At 49.7% G+C, this 16,699-nt stretch overlaps 1 protein-coding gene across 3 annotated transcripts in view; it reads left to right on the forward strand.

The window, feature by feature from the left end:
* Positions 1-9,931, forward strand: part of KIF4A (kinesin family member 4A) — a 37,582-nt gene extending 27,651 nt beyond the window's left edge. For 2 of the 3 annotated variants that reach the window (XM_034780683.1, XM_034780682.1), the window contains 10 exons: positions 922-1,016; positions 1,516-1,645; positions 3,106-3,276; positions 3,931-4,038; positions 4,939-5,016; positions 5,120-5,221; positions 5,918-6,079; positions 7,573-7,692; positions 8,510-8,632; positions 9,121-9,306. In XM_034780683.1, coding sequence (XP_034636574.1) covers positions 922-1,016; positions 1,516-1,645; positions 3,106-3,276; positions 3,931-4,038; positions 4,939-5,016; positions 5,120-5,221; positions 5,918-6,079; positions 7,573-7,692; positions 8,510-8,632; positions 9,121-9,306 — 1,275 coding nt within the window. Of the gene's footprint in view, positions 1-921; positions 1,017-1,515; positions 1,646-3,105; positions 3,277-3,930; positions 4,039-4,938; positions 5,017-5,119; positions 5,222-5,917; positions 6,080-7,572; positions 7,693-8,509; positions 8,633-9,120 lie in introns of all 3 variants that reach the window. The other variant, XM_034780685.1, reaches the window with a different exon arrangement.
* Positions 9,932-16,699: the final 6,768 nt, after the last annotated feature.

A 16,699-nucleotide genomic window follows, 5' to 3' on the forward strand; every position in this document is an offset into this window, starting at 1 on the left:
CACAAGAGGTAGCGGGGATCTGGTTCTTCATGGTTCTATTCCCTAAAACAATTAGTCTGGCATCAGTGTCATGAAAGTGGGCCCCAGCCCCATCAAAGGTTTCGTGTACAACCCCTTGTTCAATTGGGAAGGAGGGTGGTGTTTTAGCTAAGAAGAACTACTTGTAAACATTTTTCCTGGTAATGCAACCTCTATCTTAAGTGTTTAGAGTGTCTAAACTAAAGCTCAGACTCCAGCACGGGGTGGGGAAACCTTTTGGCCTGAGGACCACATCTGGGTATAGAAATTGTATGGTGGGCCATGAATGATCACAAAATTGGGAGTTGGAGTGTGGGAGGGGGTAAGGGCTCCAGCTGGGGGGGTGGGCTCTAGGGTGGGGCCAGAAATGAGGAGTTCAGGGTGTGGGAGGGGCTCCGGGCTGGCCAAGGAGAGGGGGAGGTTCCAGGGAGAGGGGGTGCAACCTCTGGGATGGGGCTGGGGAGAGAGGCTTGGGGTGCAGGAGGGTGCTCTGTGCTGAGACCAAAGGGTTCGGAGGACAGGAGGGGGATCAAGGCGGGGGCACGGGGGGGGGGGGGGAAGAGGCTCTGGGGCACAGGCTCAGGGGCGCAGGCTCCGGGTGGCACTTACTTCAAGCAGCTCCTGGAAGCAGCGGCATGCCCCCCTCCCACTCCTACGCGGGCACTTGCCCCTGCAGCTCCATTGGCCGCGGTTCCCAGCCAATGGGAGTTGCAGGGGGGTGGCGCTTGGAGCCCCCTGGCTGCCCCTACGCAGGAGTTCAAGGGCCGGATTAAAAGGTCCGATGGTCCGGACGTGGGCCGTAGTTTGCCCTCCCCTGCTCAAGCACTAGGTTGTTCTCACTCCCCTTCTGCCTCCCCAACCTCAAATTATTTCATAATTATGTCTTGCTGCAATTCTCTTCAGAGACGTACATACTCGGTCGCAGACGTGCAGGCTTCAGAAATAGACCATTCCATCACAAAGCAGATAGAAAGCCTGGAAACAGAGATGGAGCTCAGGTAAGGGAATGTCATGAAGCTTCTAACAGGCAGAACTAGCTCTCATTTTTATAGCACCATCATCCCAAGGTACCCTACATTATCACCATTGCAGCCATTCTGTGAGACCTGGGAGAAGTAAAGAATAGCAAATAGAACTGACCTGCTCTGTGTAGTTTCAGACAGAATATAGCTATCAAGTGAGAATTTCCAAGATACTGGGGCTATGAACACTATTTATGCAAGAGAGATGTATGTCCATTTTGCTTATCTGAAAGATGTTAGCACAGCACCTACTTGCATGATGCTGAAGCAGTGGCTTGGTACAGATTCAGGAGAATGAATTTCCAGGTGAGTCATCAATGCAGCTTTGCAGCAGACCCTACCACCGTAAAAACAATCAACTAACTGAAGCTGCTTTCCATAGTTTTTGTAATGTTTTGGGAATATGACATTACTGTTATCCACGAACTACTCCAAATTCTTTTCCTTGAGCTCAAATGCATGTTTGTTTCCAAAGGAGTGCCCAGATAGCAGATCTGCAGCAGAAGCTATTGGATGCCGACAATGGAGACCGGGTGAAGCAACGCTGGGAAACTATTGCAACTATTCTAGAGGCAAAGTGTGCCCTGAAATACCTAATTGGAGAGGTACATTCTTTCTGCATTGTGGCACACCCATCTGCTTAGGATTGCTGCACTGTATTTATTAGCTATAACCATATCTGCCACAAAGAGCTCATAATCTCAGGTTAGACAAGAATAGAAGGAAGTAACAAATGTGGTGATACATGACAGGGGAAGGGGTTGTGACAAGGGTCATTGGGTGAATAGTGCGTTCATTTTGAAGGTTACATAGATGGTTGTTTTAACAATAGTTGGTTTCCTTGAAGTGGGTTGTATGGGCAGCCTAAAGAGAGGGAAGAGGCCTGCTGGATCGGGTCAGAATGAGATTCCTGGCCTGGGGAGTAGCATGGAGGCAAGTCCGGGGGAAAAGACACATAAGATGCATCCTTGACAAATGGCTTGGGAGGTGAGACGCCATCCTTAAAAAGGAAGAACTTGAATCTGACACAGGAGGTATGGTGGAGCCCATGATGGTGTTCAGGGAAGAGCTGACCATGGTCATGGCTACAAGTGAGCCATGTAACTTTCTGCTGCAGAGTTTTGGAAGGTTAAGAGTGAGGGATGAAGTGTTTAAAGAAAGCCAGAAAGGAGCAAGTTGGATTAGTAAAGGTATGATACGATCAAAGGCTGATTGGGACTTTCAGAAACTGGAAAGATAGGTTGTGGAGAAACAGGAATTTATTAGCAATGTCTACGGTTGGGAGGTGGGAAGATAACTCATTCAGTCTCTGACAAGATGGCTTTAAATTGGCATCGAGACACCCAGCAGGAAAGGTAGGTTTAAAAAAAAAAAAAACACACACACAAATTGGACAGAAGTAAATCTTGAAGGCACTGGCCTGGAGACACTAATCAGATCTTTGTGAGCAGATGAGTTTGCCTAGAGGCAGTGAGGGCAGAGGACAAATCTCTGGGGGTACTCTGAGTGTAAGGGAGGAGGGGAAAACAGAAAAAGAGTCCCTGAAGGAGTAGTCGGCAATGAAAAGCACAGTCTATAAAGGTCAGGCAAGGAGTTATTGTTTTTCTATGTGTGGTGGGTAACTTTGAGGGATAACAGAAGAGGCCACTCATAAAGGAAGCATAAATGGAGTGAAGGAGGAGGAAACCAGACTTGTAGAGAATCAAGGAGAGAGTTAAAAACTCAGGGTAGGAGAAGTAGATGTCAAGTCCAAGAAGACTGGAGACAAATGAGGTAAGTGGGATCAAGAGAGATCTGAAGACTGGGGAGACCATGGCATGCCGAAATGCAGAAACAAAGGTAATAGACGATGATGGAGTCATTCTAGTAACTGTTGTCAGTGCTGCCTATTCTGTCTGTTTCCATAGTAAAGTGTGTGTGTGTGGGGGTACCTGATAATGGCTTTCAAGTGTGTATAGTTTTAAATTTGACTCCAGCACCCTTGTTGCTGATGTCCAGTCCCAATCATATGCTGTGGAGAGTGGCACCCATTTTCCTCAATAGTCTCCTTACTGATGTCTTTCAGCTGGTTTCCTCCAAAGTGGAGGAAAGCAAACTTCACAGCAGCCTGGAACAGAGCAAAGCTAATTGTGCAGATATGCAGAAAATGTTGCTTGAAGAGCGAAACCAGGTGGCAGATATAGAGGCTGAGCTCCAAAGTCAGTTGGTGATGCAGGAGCAGCAACATCAGGAAAAGGTAAAACCCAGGGGTGAAGGAGTACCATGATTAACACTGCATGGCTTCCGTGGGGTTAAACAAATGCCTTGGAGCTGCTCCTAAAGGTCTGCCCATGAAGAAGAGTTAAGGGCGTGGTGCTAGATCCAAGTGCCTCTTTCCTTAAGAGAAAAAGTGTTAAATTAAAATCAATTTGCAACCTGTCTTTTAAAAAAAACAAAAATCCCCAAACAAACCCAAACCTATTTTCATGAGGCTTTATTGGCCTCTGGCAGACCTGATATAATTACCCCCTAGGAAGTCTCCCTCATCTGTCTTCTGATCTCCATTTCTAAAGTTTTAGTGGTGCTAAATGGTCTTGCTGAAGTAAAAACAGAACCATTTTATTCAGTTCCATTCAAAGGCACAAACTTACTGCATCTGAACACAAGGTGGGTTTTTAAGTGGGCCCAGACTACTCTCATGCTATGGATGGCAAAGAACTAGCTTATTTGTATCTACAACTATTTGCCTACTAGAGATTGCCCACCACACCATCTCTTCACCTGCCCCAAAACCTCCAGGTCTACTGAGAATGTCAAGACTGCCAGGCATGCCTTAGAGGTTTATCCCTTAAAAGCATTTTTTGTCACTGTCTGCATCCTTTTCATTTATGCTGTGTTAATTTGCCTGTAGGTTCTGTACCTGCTTAGCCAACTGCAGCAGAAAGAAGCAGCAGAGAAGAAGCTGGAGGACTCTCTAACTGAGCACGAGCAACAGTTACTTGAACGGCTCAAGTTCCAGGTAGATTGGCTGGAGGTGGACTCAGCTGTGGCAGGTTCCCTCTTCATGGAGGGGTCCCCTGGTGCATGAGCATTTTATATGTGGGTGTAACCCCATTGCCCCTGCTGTAGCAATGCCAGCTCCTTGCCATTGGAAGCAGGGCTTCAGAGTGGCTGAGTAACAATGGATATTATTCATGCTGCTCTCCCTCTGTAGACTAGACTTCTTGGAGAAGTTGCTAGTAGATGGCTGGAATATTGGGCCTCTAGTCTGTGTTCATAGTTTGCTTCTTTGGAAGGAGCATTTAAGTGACAACAGACTTGTCTCAGACCAGTTCAGCTTCCACAAGCCCAACATCCGCTGCTTTTCTGCATGCTCAGCCAACCAAATGAATACTGTTAGCTCCATGCTGAGTGCAGCATCAGTCTGCCTTCAATGATGAAGGGTCTTTTGGGGGGATCCCACAGTGGGAATGTTGAAAGCACCAGCTCCAGGGTGGGCCCTACAGTAGCAAACAGCAGTGGAATACACTATCCTCTCCCTCAAAGCTACTAGAGTTTAGTATAGCAAATTGCTAGGGAAGAAGAGAGTTGGCCGAGCTACTGAAGCAGAGCTTTCCTAGCCTAGCTCCGAGATTGTCCCTGAAGGGTAGGGAAGGTGTTAAAAGTTGAGAGACTGTAACATGAGAACTGTTGGCCTGTTTGGTAGGATAGAGGAAGTTAATTGACAGTGAGGCTTGTATTCCTCCTGACCTCAAAACTGAAGGTCCAGTCTCCTGTTGGAGAATTGTGGCGCAGAGCACTCCTAGGCATTAAGCAAGACCTCCTCCTGACTTGAACAATCTGCTAGCAGTTTAGAAGCAGTTTCTACCTCTCAGACCCTAAATAACCCTACATATTTCATCCTTTTTCTTGTGAACAGGATGAAGAGCTTGAGAAAATGAGAGAACTTTGTGAGAAGAACCAAGAGCTTCTCCAGGAGAATGAATCCCTCAAACAGGTAGGGAAGGGTGTGTGCATAGCCACCTGGCAGCTTATTGGTGGCAAGGTTTGTTAGGTTTGGCTACTTATGATGCAATGAAATTCATCTTTTTTTCTAACAGAAATTAATACTCCACCAAATTGCCAGCGGACAGAAGCTCCGACACATTCAGCAAATGCCGACTCAGTCCCCAGATTCTCCCTTTGATTATATTCCACCCAAGGTAAGCAACTGCCATGTGCTAATTGCCACACTTCTTTGTGGCTGATTGGGCTCTGTATGGATAAAGATACTGGCTAACAAATCTTTCAAACTTCCCTCTTACACCTGAGTTGCTTTATTAGTCTTCTTTGTTCTGAAGACTGGGGTAGATGCATCATCTGCCCTAGGCAGGCCCCAAGGATTCCTCCCATCCTCCTCTTTAGCAAAGAACTAGAATCCTTTTGTAACCAGTTGGCACTGTTGCTCCTCTTCTGTCTAAAGGAAGCTGTCACACCTTGTATGTTGATACAGTTTGCCTTGTCCCCACCCTCACAAGCAGGCTGTTTCCTCTGCAGCACTGCCAGCGTTTGCTGAGCCAGGGAGCAAGAAACCAGAAATCAAGTATAACCTATGGCCTGCCAATATGCTAACCACTAGCTGTTGGAAGGAATAATGTGGTGATTTAGGATCACTTGTTATAGCTATGTAGCAAGGGGGAATGCACCGAAGTTCTGCAAACTGTTTAAAGATAACAAGCTAAACCAGCTGCTGCTTTGAACTGTTAAGAATCCCTGCCAACCTGATGACTTGGCACCTCCTTGGTCCTGCAGTTCTCTTGGCTGTTCAAGTAAGCTGGGTGTGATATGCTGCTGGGACTCTGGAGTAGTCCAAATTCTGACACATTTGAGGTCTCAAACAATCTAATTTCCATCTGTAGCCAAAGATTCGCCGTCAGACAACTGCAAAACCCCGTGCACAGACACCAGAAATGGATGTGCAAGAGCTGTTCTCTGAATCTGAGGAGTCTGGAGGAGAGATGGAAGATGCAGAGTGGGTGCCGATAAAAGCAGCCAAAGGATCCAAGAAAAGCCTATCAGGGGTATGATCCAGTTACCTTCCTCTGCCTCTGGCTTGGGTTACTAGCTCTGACTGAGGGGACCACTTACCTGTGTCATGATGCTGCCTGGCACATGCAGAATGAAACACAGCTGAACTGTGGGGTTTGCACTGGCATCCTGAAGCAAAAGCCACTTACTCCAGCAGCACCAGAGGGCATTTAGTTTGGATGAATGGTTTGTCTGTCATCCACCTGAAAACTTTAGATAGCAGCAAAATTAGCAAGTGCTCCAGGGCAGCTATACTTCCTGCGCATCAAAGGAGTTTGTAACTCTCTGAACTGCTATGCTCGTGCATGTGGCCATTCCAGAGAGAAACGGGCTAGGATTGCAAAGTCCCCCTGCAGACAGTCCCAGCTATCGTGTGGTGCAGAAGAAGCTGCGTAGTCAGCTTCTATGTGTACAGGGCTGTTGACCCCATGGGGAGAAGATGGGTATGGAACACTAAGCACTACACGTAGAATGGGAAAGGGGGCAGAATAGAAGATAAGTGAGGTAGCGTGGGAGATGATAGAGGCAAAAATATTGATGACACTGGTACCATGCAGCTTTCTCCACAAGCAGTGATGGGTACCAAATGAAGCACATGCATACAACTAAAGAATGGCATTTGGGGGGTAGAGAGATGCGTTAAACTTTGTGGGAACTTCCCTTTCCTTCCTGGTTCCCATAGTGATACCTTGTTCAGGCTCTTGCTCTCCACTAAGATTTTTTGAGGGAGAGGCAGTGTGGACGGAGCTTGCATGTGCTGAACACTTTTAAGTCAGTAAGAACCAATGGGCCATTCTAAGCTTGAATTTCCCCTTATGAAGGCTGACTGCCTTCTCCCTCAAATCTTTTTTGAGATACACTCTGACACATCTGCAAACTACATGCAGGCTCCTCAACTGATCTGAAGGGTGGGGGCCATCCACATTGAAACTGCTGCTTGGCATCAAAGGGAGTTTGTAATTCTGAACTGCTGTGCTCAGACCTCATTTAAAAACTGGGCAGTTTCAGAACAGCCATTGCAGGGGTGAGGGTGGCTGATTGTACTTCACACTTAGAACTTAAAACTGTGCCACAAAACCAATGTAGCCCTTTTACTTCTGAACTGGGATGTGCATTAGCTTTATCTGGGAGAAACTCTCTAGTTTCATGAACTTAGACCTGTGTGTGAGACTGGCTGTTCCTGGCATATGTAATGGGTACATGGAGAGGTCTCAAGCTTAAATTTGACCTGGTGAGGTGATGAAAGTTATTGTGATGGTGCTGAAACACCAATATTCAGAATGAACATCTACTCCAGGAGATGGCTCAGTGGGTCACATGCATCTCTTTTTCTGGGGATAGAGTGGCAGTGAGGTGAGGGTCATGGTAATTTATGCAATTTAGTGTCCAGTACTAGCACTGGTAAAGACCCTCTGACTGCCGGGGAGTATCTAGACTCAGCCCAGCAGCAGTGGAACTGTTACCTTGAGTTCTCTTCTCTTAAAAGTGTTCCTGCCGGGGCCGATGTGGAAACAGGCAGTGTGGCTGCAGGAAGCAGAAGCTAGGCTGTACCGCAGGCTGTAACTGTGATGCAACAAAATGTAGAAACCGTGATTCTGGCCTGCTGGTGAGTACTACTGCATTTGGCGCTTGGACCTTGGTGCTGGATGCACCCAACAGCTACCCGATAACTTCCATATAATCTAATTGAGAAAGACGAACATGGGCATCCACAAGCTAGTGGTGCCTATGCACCTTGGCAACCTCAGGTCTATCCCTATGTTGGAAACAATTGTAAATGTCACTGCGTATAATCCACCTGGTGCATCTTGCCATGTAACCATGTTAGTAGCTCCACCTGCTTTGCCAGCCTGCAGCATTAAAGTATATGAATGTGGGAGTCTTCCTACTGGTCTCCAGTCTTTGGGGTTAACTTGCTGCAATCTTGCAGATGCTTCTTAGAGGATAGGTAATGGTAGTCCCTTCTGCCTGGTAGCGGACATGAACTTGTGCCTCTGGTCCAAACTGTACAAAAAACTTACTCCACTCCATTTATTCATGGCTTTTTAAAAACAACCAAAGAGGAACTTAGCTGGTTTTAGCTACCTCACAAACCATCCTGATCACTTATGATTCCAAATAGTAGCCCTATCTGCCTTTTGCATTTGAGTTTGACTAGCAGTCTGATACTGGGAGGCCTCTGCTCCAAACCTCCCACCCTGGTAACCCAGAAAGCAAAATTAGCTGATTTTTTTTGATCCCTTATCACCTTGAAGAACCAGTTGCCTTATAACATGTGCCTTCTAGTGCCCATGCCACTTTCTCTAGAGTTGCTGTTCACAGCGAGGGGAAGAAAAATACTAGGATCCATAAATCTATTTCCTGAATAAGATTTATTGATGGGGCAGCATTGGCCTAGACTAATGTGCATGTCTGTCCCTCAGGATGGTCCTATGAGTGAGAACCAAACAAGAGATTCTGAAGGATCCTTCAAACTGGAAGATCCCACTGAAGTGACTGCTGGGGAGACCTTCTTTGAACCAATATGTATCACTCCAACCAAGAAGGTACAAATCAGAAATGGGGGAGCCTGGGTGGAATTGATTTCCAGCCACTGGCTGCCGTATCTTGTTCATGGCTAGCAGTGGACACTAAATCAGGAGAAAATTCACTGAGACAATTTCTCTGCCTCTTGTTTATCCCTAACCTTCTGAGCAGTCTGGGGGAATTGGACCTTTTTGCTCTCAAATAAGCCATTGACATGTTGGCCCTTTACCTGGCTCAACCTCACCCTAATTGATTCCAAGTGTCCTTATGCCAACTAAGTACACTAGATTCTGCTCCCTCTCACCCAACTTCTTTCTGCCCCATTTTATAAATCTCTTTAGAGTTTTGACATGTAAACTAAAGAAAATAGCGTAGCTTTTGTGGATTACCATTAGTGACTGGGGAAAGGCAGCTTGCAATTGTGGATGTCTTCCAAGTCTCATGGAGGGTTGGCTGGTTTCTTTGAGTGCTGTGGCAACTCAAGCTAATAGCTTCATTTTCTTACCAGGTCCTGAAAGAGATCGCTGAGCAAGATGTGTTTGTCAAGAAGGCCAACACAGCTGCACTCTTAATCAATGGAGATGTAGAGTCCCAGGAGAACCAATTGCCACTAGTGAAGAAAAAAAAGCGAATGTTGAGTAGTAACACCAGCTTCTTCTCTGGCTGTACCCCCATCAAAGAAGAGGACAACTGAGGGCAAAGGAGACTACCCATGACTTTTAATGTTACCATGTTGCACTTCCTTTCCCACCTCAGACACTAACTCTTACATGATTAACAGGATCTATTGCTACAAAATAAAGCTTCAGAAGAAACAAGTCTCAGCTGCTGGCCGTGATATGGGTGTCATGGGACAGCAGCTCTCCGTTGGTTGTTTCTCTAGATCTGCCTGAGCAGATGTTTGCTGTACCAGAACAATGGAAGGAAGAGCTACTTTTTCTTTGGAATATTTAGTGAGCAGAGTAGACTCCTCTAACCCATGCATTCCAGTTGCACCCTGAACTGTGAACAATTTTACCTGCATTGTTCTTAGTCATTTTGAATTGGACCGGTTATTGGCCCCTTTCTTCAAATGCAGAAAAAGGAATTCCTGCCCAAGTTGCCATGTGAGCCCTCATGGTGCTTTTATCTCAGTGAGGCACTGTTTGTAGTCTTAAAACTAGCTAGCACAACAAACTTGTCAGTGGGTGTGCTCCCTCTAGGCCACCGGTGCCTCATTAATGAAATGACTCTCACTAGCCCTTGTGTTTGTGAATATTAGTAATTTTAACCTTTTTTTAATTTTTGTAGCTTTAATAAAGAAGTATGAAAATGCATAAGCTCTCGGTGCATTATGTCCTGAGCGATTCTAACAGCACCTATTCCACAGAGCCTGAGTAACTTCCTAACCCAGGTTGATTTGACTAGACAATGGAGTTTGATCATGTCAGTGGCATAACTGCAACTATCAAAGTTCTTCTCTGACTACATGCTCAATTGTACTGCAATGGATGTAGTTAGTAAAACTTCCAGCAACTGCTCCAACCAAGTACAGGGTTCAATAGCTAATAGTTTTGTGTTCAATAGCTATACTTTACTTTGAAAGAACAGGGAACACACATGGGATTGTCTAACTCTCTTCCTCTTGACCTACAAGGAAAAAGTACTGCCAGCTGTACTTGTTCCTGTTTACTACAGCACACGGGGTTCTTACATTGTCCATCCCAGGAACTAAACTACACAGCCCTCTGAAGCTGAAGCAGTGCAGCATGTTCTAGCTAATCTAATCAATGCACAGATGGCTCCTTTCCTAGAGGATGACTAGTGACTCAAATAAGCACAGCTCTTCTTTGAGTGATTGCTCCTGTGTATTCCACAGTAGGTGTGCGTACTCGCCACGTGCACCGGTGCCAAAGTTTTTTTCCCTTCGCAGCATCCGTAGTGGGGGAGCACCGCTGTGACCGCTGGAGTGGTGCCGACATACCACACCATAAAGGGGGCTGTATGCTCCCCCCACCCTCAGTTCTTTCTTGCCGCCAGTGAAGGTAGTCGGAACTTGGTGCTCCAGCCTTGGCTGCAGCGTTTATAGCCTTAGTGGTATCCAGTTTCACTGAACTTTCTTGCTGAACTTTCACTAGTGCCTGGCTCGGGGCATGCCCTGTGGCCCAGGCTTCGAGTCGTGCGACTCTTGTCACAACTGTATGCCCAGAAGTGATCCACTCACTCAGTGTCTTCGCTGTCTGGGCAAGGTTCACATTAGTGAGAAGCATAAAATTTGCTGCTCCTTCAAGCTGCGAACTAAGAAGGAGCGTGAGATCCAACTCTGAGCTCTCCTAATGGAGTCGGCATTGGCCCCAGCACCGGCACGTCGAGCCGACCCTGCGCCGGGCACCGTGTCTTCAGTGCGTCGCGAAGTGCCTCCGGTGCGCTGTCCTCATTCTGTGCCCAGTACCGCGTCGTCTGTGCACAACGAGGCACCGTTGAGCTGGCACCACTTCCCTTCTAAGAAGCTAGGGAAGACTTGACGGCGCCGGGAGAAAGAATGGGGTGAGGCCAGACCTGCGTTGGGCAGCCCACGATCCCCATCAGGACTGAGACCTCTAACTCAGGTGGAGCAGAGTAGTCCAGTACCATCCACATGCGCCTTGCCAGAGGTGAGAATGCCTTTGATGCCAGAGGCAGCTCAGGCCACATGCGACATCACAACGCTTCCGGTACCGGGAGCACCGTGTCAGTCGGGCTCCCGAGCCTGTGGGAAGCCACTACTGAGTGCCCATCAACCTTCTCCGGACATCTTGGCACCGTCCCAAGTTGAAGGGCCAAGCTGCGGACCATGGCGCGCCTCCACGCCGCGAGCAGGGTCATCTGCGAGCTAGCTTACCTCCTCCACTCCGGGAGACCGTAGGGGAGGCACTAAAAGATGTCATCGCTCCTCTTCGAGCCTTGCACGCAGGGACAGGTCTCATCAGCGACGCCACCCACGTTCATACTCCGGCACCCCCTGTGGAAGGCGCCACGCTCGGAGTTCATCATGGGAGTCCTAGGCACCGAGGCACTGTAGTCTTGGGCGCCGGAGAGAATACAGGGATAACACCCCCGACTCCTACCTGTCTTCCTTCTCCAGGGGCCGTAGACGTCATGTTCGGGACCGCTCCAGCCGTTCATAGGGCACCGTTCGTTTGTCCCAAACCTCCGCTTCGGCACGCAGCCTTCCCTCTTCGACTCACTCGGTGCCACAGGACCAGACAGCCCTCCCAGGCCCCCTCATTTCCCAGGGCCAGGCCGTTCCCTGGCAGGGACAGTGGTGCCAGTGGGCACCATGGCTCCAGGCACCAGCACGGCCGGGACCCCGCTCCGTGGCAGGAGTGTCCCAGGCCCAGCTAATGTCGCCACCTTGGCACTGGGATGAGGCAGTGGGCATTGACCCTCCAGCACCAACTCGGGCCCCGGGTCAGGATGTTGAGCTACCGGTACCGCCAGGTACCGATGACACCACGCCACCAACCTCCTCGGCACCGGATGACTCCGTGGCCGCCCTTCCTCCTGTGTCTCAGGCGGATTTCAAGGCCCACCAGGAGCTGCTCAGGAGGGTGGCATCGAACCTCCAGCTCCAGGCCAAGGAAATGGAGGAACCCTCAGCCACATCGTTTAATGTCCTTATCTCCTCAAGGCCGGGATGTATGGCCCTCCCGCTTCATCAAAGGGTGGCCAATATTACTACTGGCCTTTGGCAAACCCCACCCTCTCTTGGCCCTATCTCTAAAAAGGCCGAGTGAAAGTACTTTGTGCCTACAAAGGGGGCCCAAGTACCTCTACTCCAACCCAACTCCGAACTCTCTAGTAGTGGAGTCCGTGAACCACGGGGAGAGACACGGCCAACCCACTCCCACCCCCAAGGACAAAGACACTCGCAGGCTAGACTCTTTTGGAAGAAAGGTTTATTCGTCTGAGTTTTCAGCTCAGAGTGACTAACCACCAGGCACTCTTGAGCAGATATGATTTTAATCTGGGGGGGTCCCTGCCCAAATTCAAGCCCTCTCTCCACAAGAAGGACAGGAAGGAGGTCCGGGTCGATGAAGGTGCAGTGGCGGCTAAAGCGGCGCTTCAGGCCCTCTGCGATGCGGCGGACATGGCTGCCCCTTCCATGGCTGCAGCCAGGCCCGGCTTTAGGCCAATTCCACCAATTCCCCCGAATCGAGCCCCGCCCCTAAGAGGGCCCCGCGCCCAGTGGCAGGGCTGCCGGGGGGGAGGGGAGAAAGAAGTGTCCGAGAATCCCTTCCCTGGTTAGAGGCTCTTTTTTAATTTTTACTCACCCGGTGGCGCTCTGGGTCTTCGGCGGCACTTCAGCAGCAGGTCCTTCAGTGCCGCCGAAGACCCGGAGCAAGTGAAGGACCCGAAGTCTAGGAGCGCCGCCCGGTGAGTAGAAGCCCCACATGTTTTTTTAGGTGGTGTTTTTTTTTTTTTTAGTCATCCCTGCCGGGGCCCCGTCGAAACTGTTCGAATCAAGCCCCGCACTTCCTAAAGCCGGCCCTGGCTGCAGCTGTCTCCATGAGAAGGGTGTCCTGGCTTTCACTCTCTAGACTATCAGCTGAGTCCTAGTCACTCATGCAGGACCTGCCGTTCGAGGGTCGGGCCCTGTTTGCAGATCAAACAGACATGCGTCTGCGTAGGATGAAAGACTCCCGTACCACCCTACAGACGCTGGGCTCGCATCTCCCGCCAGCCAAGGACAAACCCACTCCTCCCACCTCCGCTCTACAGGCTCGGGCCAGACATAAGTCCCCGCCTAAGAAACAGCGGGAGCAGAGGCACAGATCACAACACCACTCCCCTTCGCCCCTCATCCCAGGCCCACTAAGGCCAGGGAAGCAGTGTTTTTGACTAACCCCCCCCCCCCACACACACACACACACACAGAGTTAATAAAGTTCAGGTTTGTAAATCGTTTATCTGCCTTCCATCTGCAATGGTTCCGTATCACTACGGACCGCTGGGTCCTCACCACTATATCCCTGGGGACTAGGTGGCAGTTTGTGCCTTCAAATCCTCAGCCACATGACTGCCTGCACCTCGGTGGTGCAACATGCCAGGCTCCGGATGAGGCCCCTCCAAATCTGTTTGGTCTCCTAGGCGAGGGACAGCCTGGACAAGGTTGTAGTCCCTTCCGAGCAACATGCTCCCGGTATCCCCTGCTGAGAACCATTTCCCACACTAGATCTAGTGTCGGATGCCTCGGACCTGGGCTGGGGAGCCCACGTGGGGGACTTCAGGACCCAGGGCTTGTGGTCATCCGAGGAACTGACCCTGTACATAAATGTCAGGGAACGCAGAACGGTGTGCCTGGCGTGCATGGCTTTCCCCCAGCGCTTACAAGGGAAGGTGGTCAGAGTCCTCAGGGCCAATACCACTGCAATGTTTTACATCAACAGGTAAGGGGCCATACGCTCCACGGCCTCATACCAGGAAGCCCAGCTCCTGTGGGATTTCTGTATAGCCCACAACATCCTCCTCCAAGCGTTCCACCTGCCAGGCGAGAGCAACACCCTTGCGGATTGCCTGAGCAGGGTGTTCTCACAACTACAGGAGTGGTCCCTACACAGGGAGATAAAGGAGTGGATATTCCTACAGGGGGGTACTCCCCAGCTGGACCTGTTCACCACTGCTCAGAATTGCCTGTGTCCCAGGTTCTGCTCCAGGGTGGGAGAGGGCGAAGGTGCCATGGGGGACGCATTCCTCATCAGGGCCCCTGCTGTATGCCTTCCTGCCTTTCCCCCTCATAGGCAGGGTCCTGCAGAAGGTGAAAGCAGAAGGGGCAAGGATTATCCTGATAACCCCGGATTGGGCCCGTCAACACTGCTACGGGACCCTACTGCAACTTTTGGCAGCCCCCCTCGCAGGCTGCCGCTCCGCCCACCCTAGCCCCGCTCCACCTGACAGTAGGGCTGCTCCGTGGCTAGATGCGGAGGAGGGGAGGTGTACCGAGGCTGTTAGACGGGTCCTGCTTGAGAGCAGGAAGCCATCCATACGGCGGTCCTACCTGGCTAAGTGGTATTGGTTCTCCGTATGGGCAAGGGAAAGAGGTTCCTTCCCCACATCTGCTCTGCTCCAGTTGGTCCTGGACTACCTCCTGTCCCTTAGGACCCAAGGGCTGGCCCCCTCTTCGAGCAGGGTGCATCTAGTGGCCATCTCGGCCTTCCACTCTCCGGTGGAGAGACAGTCAGTCTTCTCCCACCACATGACTTCCAGGTTTTTAAAGGGGTTGGATAGAGCATTCCCTTATGCTAGACCCCCGGTTCCACCTTGGGACCTGAACCTGCTACTGTCATGCCTCACAGGGGAGCCCTTGGCCACGTGCTCCTGGTCCCACCTATCTAAAAAAGTGGCATTTTTGGTGGCTATCACCTCAGCCCGCAGGGTTTCGAAGCTTAGGGCGCTGACCTCTGAACCCTCGTACACTGTCTTCCATAAGGGGAAGGTCCAGCTTCGCCCACACCTGGCCTTCCTGCCGAAGGTGGTCTTGGCATTTCATATGAACCAGGACATCTTCCTGCCCGTCCTGTGTCCTAAGCCCCATTCGTCCAATGAAGAAAGATGCCTATACATGCTAGATGTGCGTAGGGTGCCGGCCTTTTACTTAGATCGAACAAGGCCGTTCTGGAAATCCCCTCAGCTTTTCATTGCTACAGCCGAACGCATGAGAGGGCAACTGGTTTCCACCCAGCGGATCTCCTTGTGCATACGCACGTGTTATGACCTCGCTGGGGTTCCCCCACTTCCTATTGTGAAGGCACATTCGACAAGAGCCCAGGCCTTGTCAGCGGCCTATGTGGCTCATGTCCCTCTTCAGGACATCTGCAGGGTTGCTATGTGGTCCTCTGTCCACACTTTTTCATCACACTATGCAATTGTCTCCCAAGCAAGGGATGATGCTGGGTTTGGTAGGGTGGTGCTCCGCCCGGGTAACCCTTAACACTTATCATTTTGAACTCCTACCCACCTCCATCAGGTATAGCTTGGAGTCACCTACTGTGGAATACACAGGAGCAATCACTCGAAGAAGAAAGGACAGTTACCTGCTCCATAACTGGCATTCTTCGAGACGTGTTGCTCCTGTGTATTCTCCTTCCCCTGTTGGAGTTGTCTAGCAAGAAGAAACTGAGGGTGGGGGGAGCATGCAGCCCCCTTTATGGCACGATATGTCGGCACCACTCTAGGGGTTGCAGCAGTGCTCCCCCACTACGGATGCTGCTAAGGGAAAAAACTTCCAGCACTGGTGCAAGTGGCAAGCATGCACACCTGCTATGGAATACACAGGAGCAACACATCTTGAAGAACGCATTACAGAACAAGTAACTGTCCTTTATCCTGGGGGGGAGACTATACCTCAAAGGTATAAAGTTGTAAAAGAGGGGATGGCTGTTAACTTCATGAGCCAAAACCCTTCTTCTGCAGGAAGTTCTGCTGTAGTAATTTCACTTCTCATGTTTGTTCAGAAGAGTGAAGTTCTGGAACAGCTTTCCAAGGGCAGGAATGAGGGCAAAAAAACAAACTGGCTTCAAGCCTGAGCTTGAGAAGTTGTTTTTGGGTGGTGTTTTTTTTTAATGGAGGGGATGGTATATTGGGACTGCCTATGTGGTGTGTAAAAAGAAGAACAGGAGTACTTGTGGCACCTTAGAGACTAACAAATTTAAGGTGCCACAAGTACTCCTGTTCTTCTTTTTGCGGATACAGACTAACACGGCTGTTACTCTGAAACTTGTCAGTATGTGGTGTGTGACTATCAGTGACAGCCAATACCAAAAAAAATCCCCAACTCCTGCAGAACACTAGCTGGGGAGGGCTCTGAGTTACTAACAGAATTATTTTCCCAGGTATCTGCACGTCACATCTTTGTACATTTTGAAGTACTCAGGGTCTTCCTTAAGTGGGGAAAACCTTGACATTTCATCACTCCTCTTTTTCCACTTTGGAACTCCACCTTAGGTTGATATGTGAATTTTCAGCTGACTGTACAGTTATTAAAACTGCACTCCAGACACTACTTTCTGGGGGTGATTAGCTTACAGCACTGACTTGTAGAATGCTAGGTAGTTACTGCTGCATCAGGG

The sequence above is a fragment of the Trachemys scripta genome, chromosome 9, assembly GCF_013100865.1.
Source record: "Trachemys scripta elegans isolate TJP31775 chromosome 9, CAS_Tse_1.0, whole genome shotgun sequence".
NCBI lineage: Eukaryota > Metazoa > Chordata > Testudines > Emydidae > Trachemys > Trachemys scripta.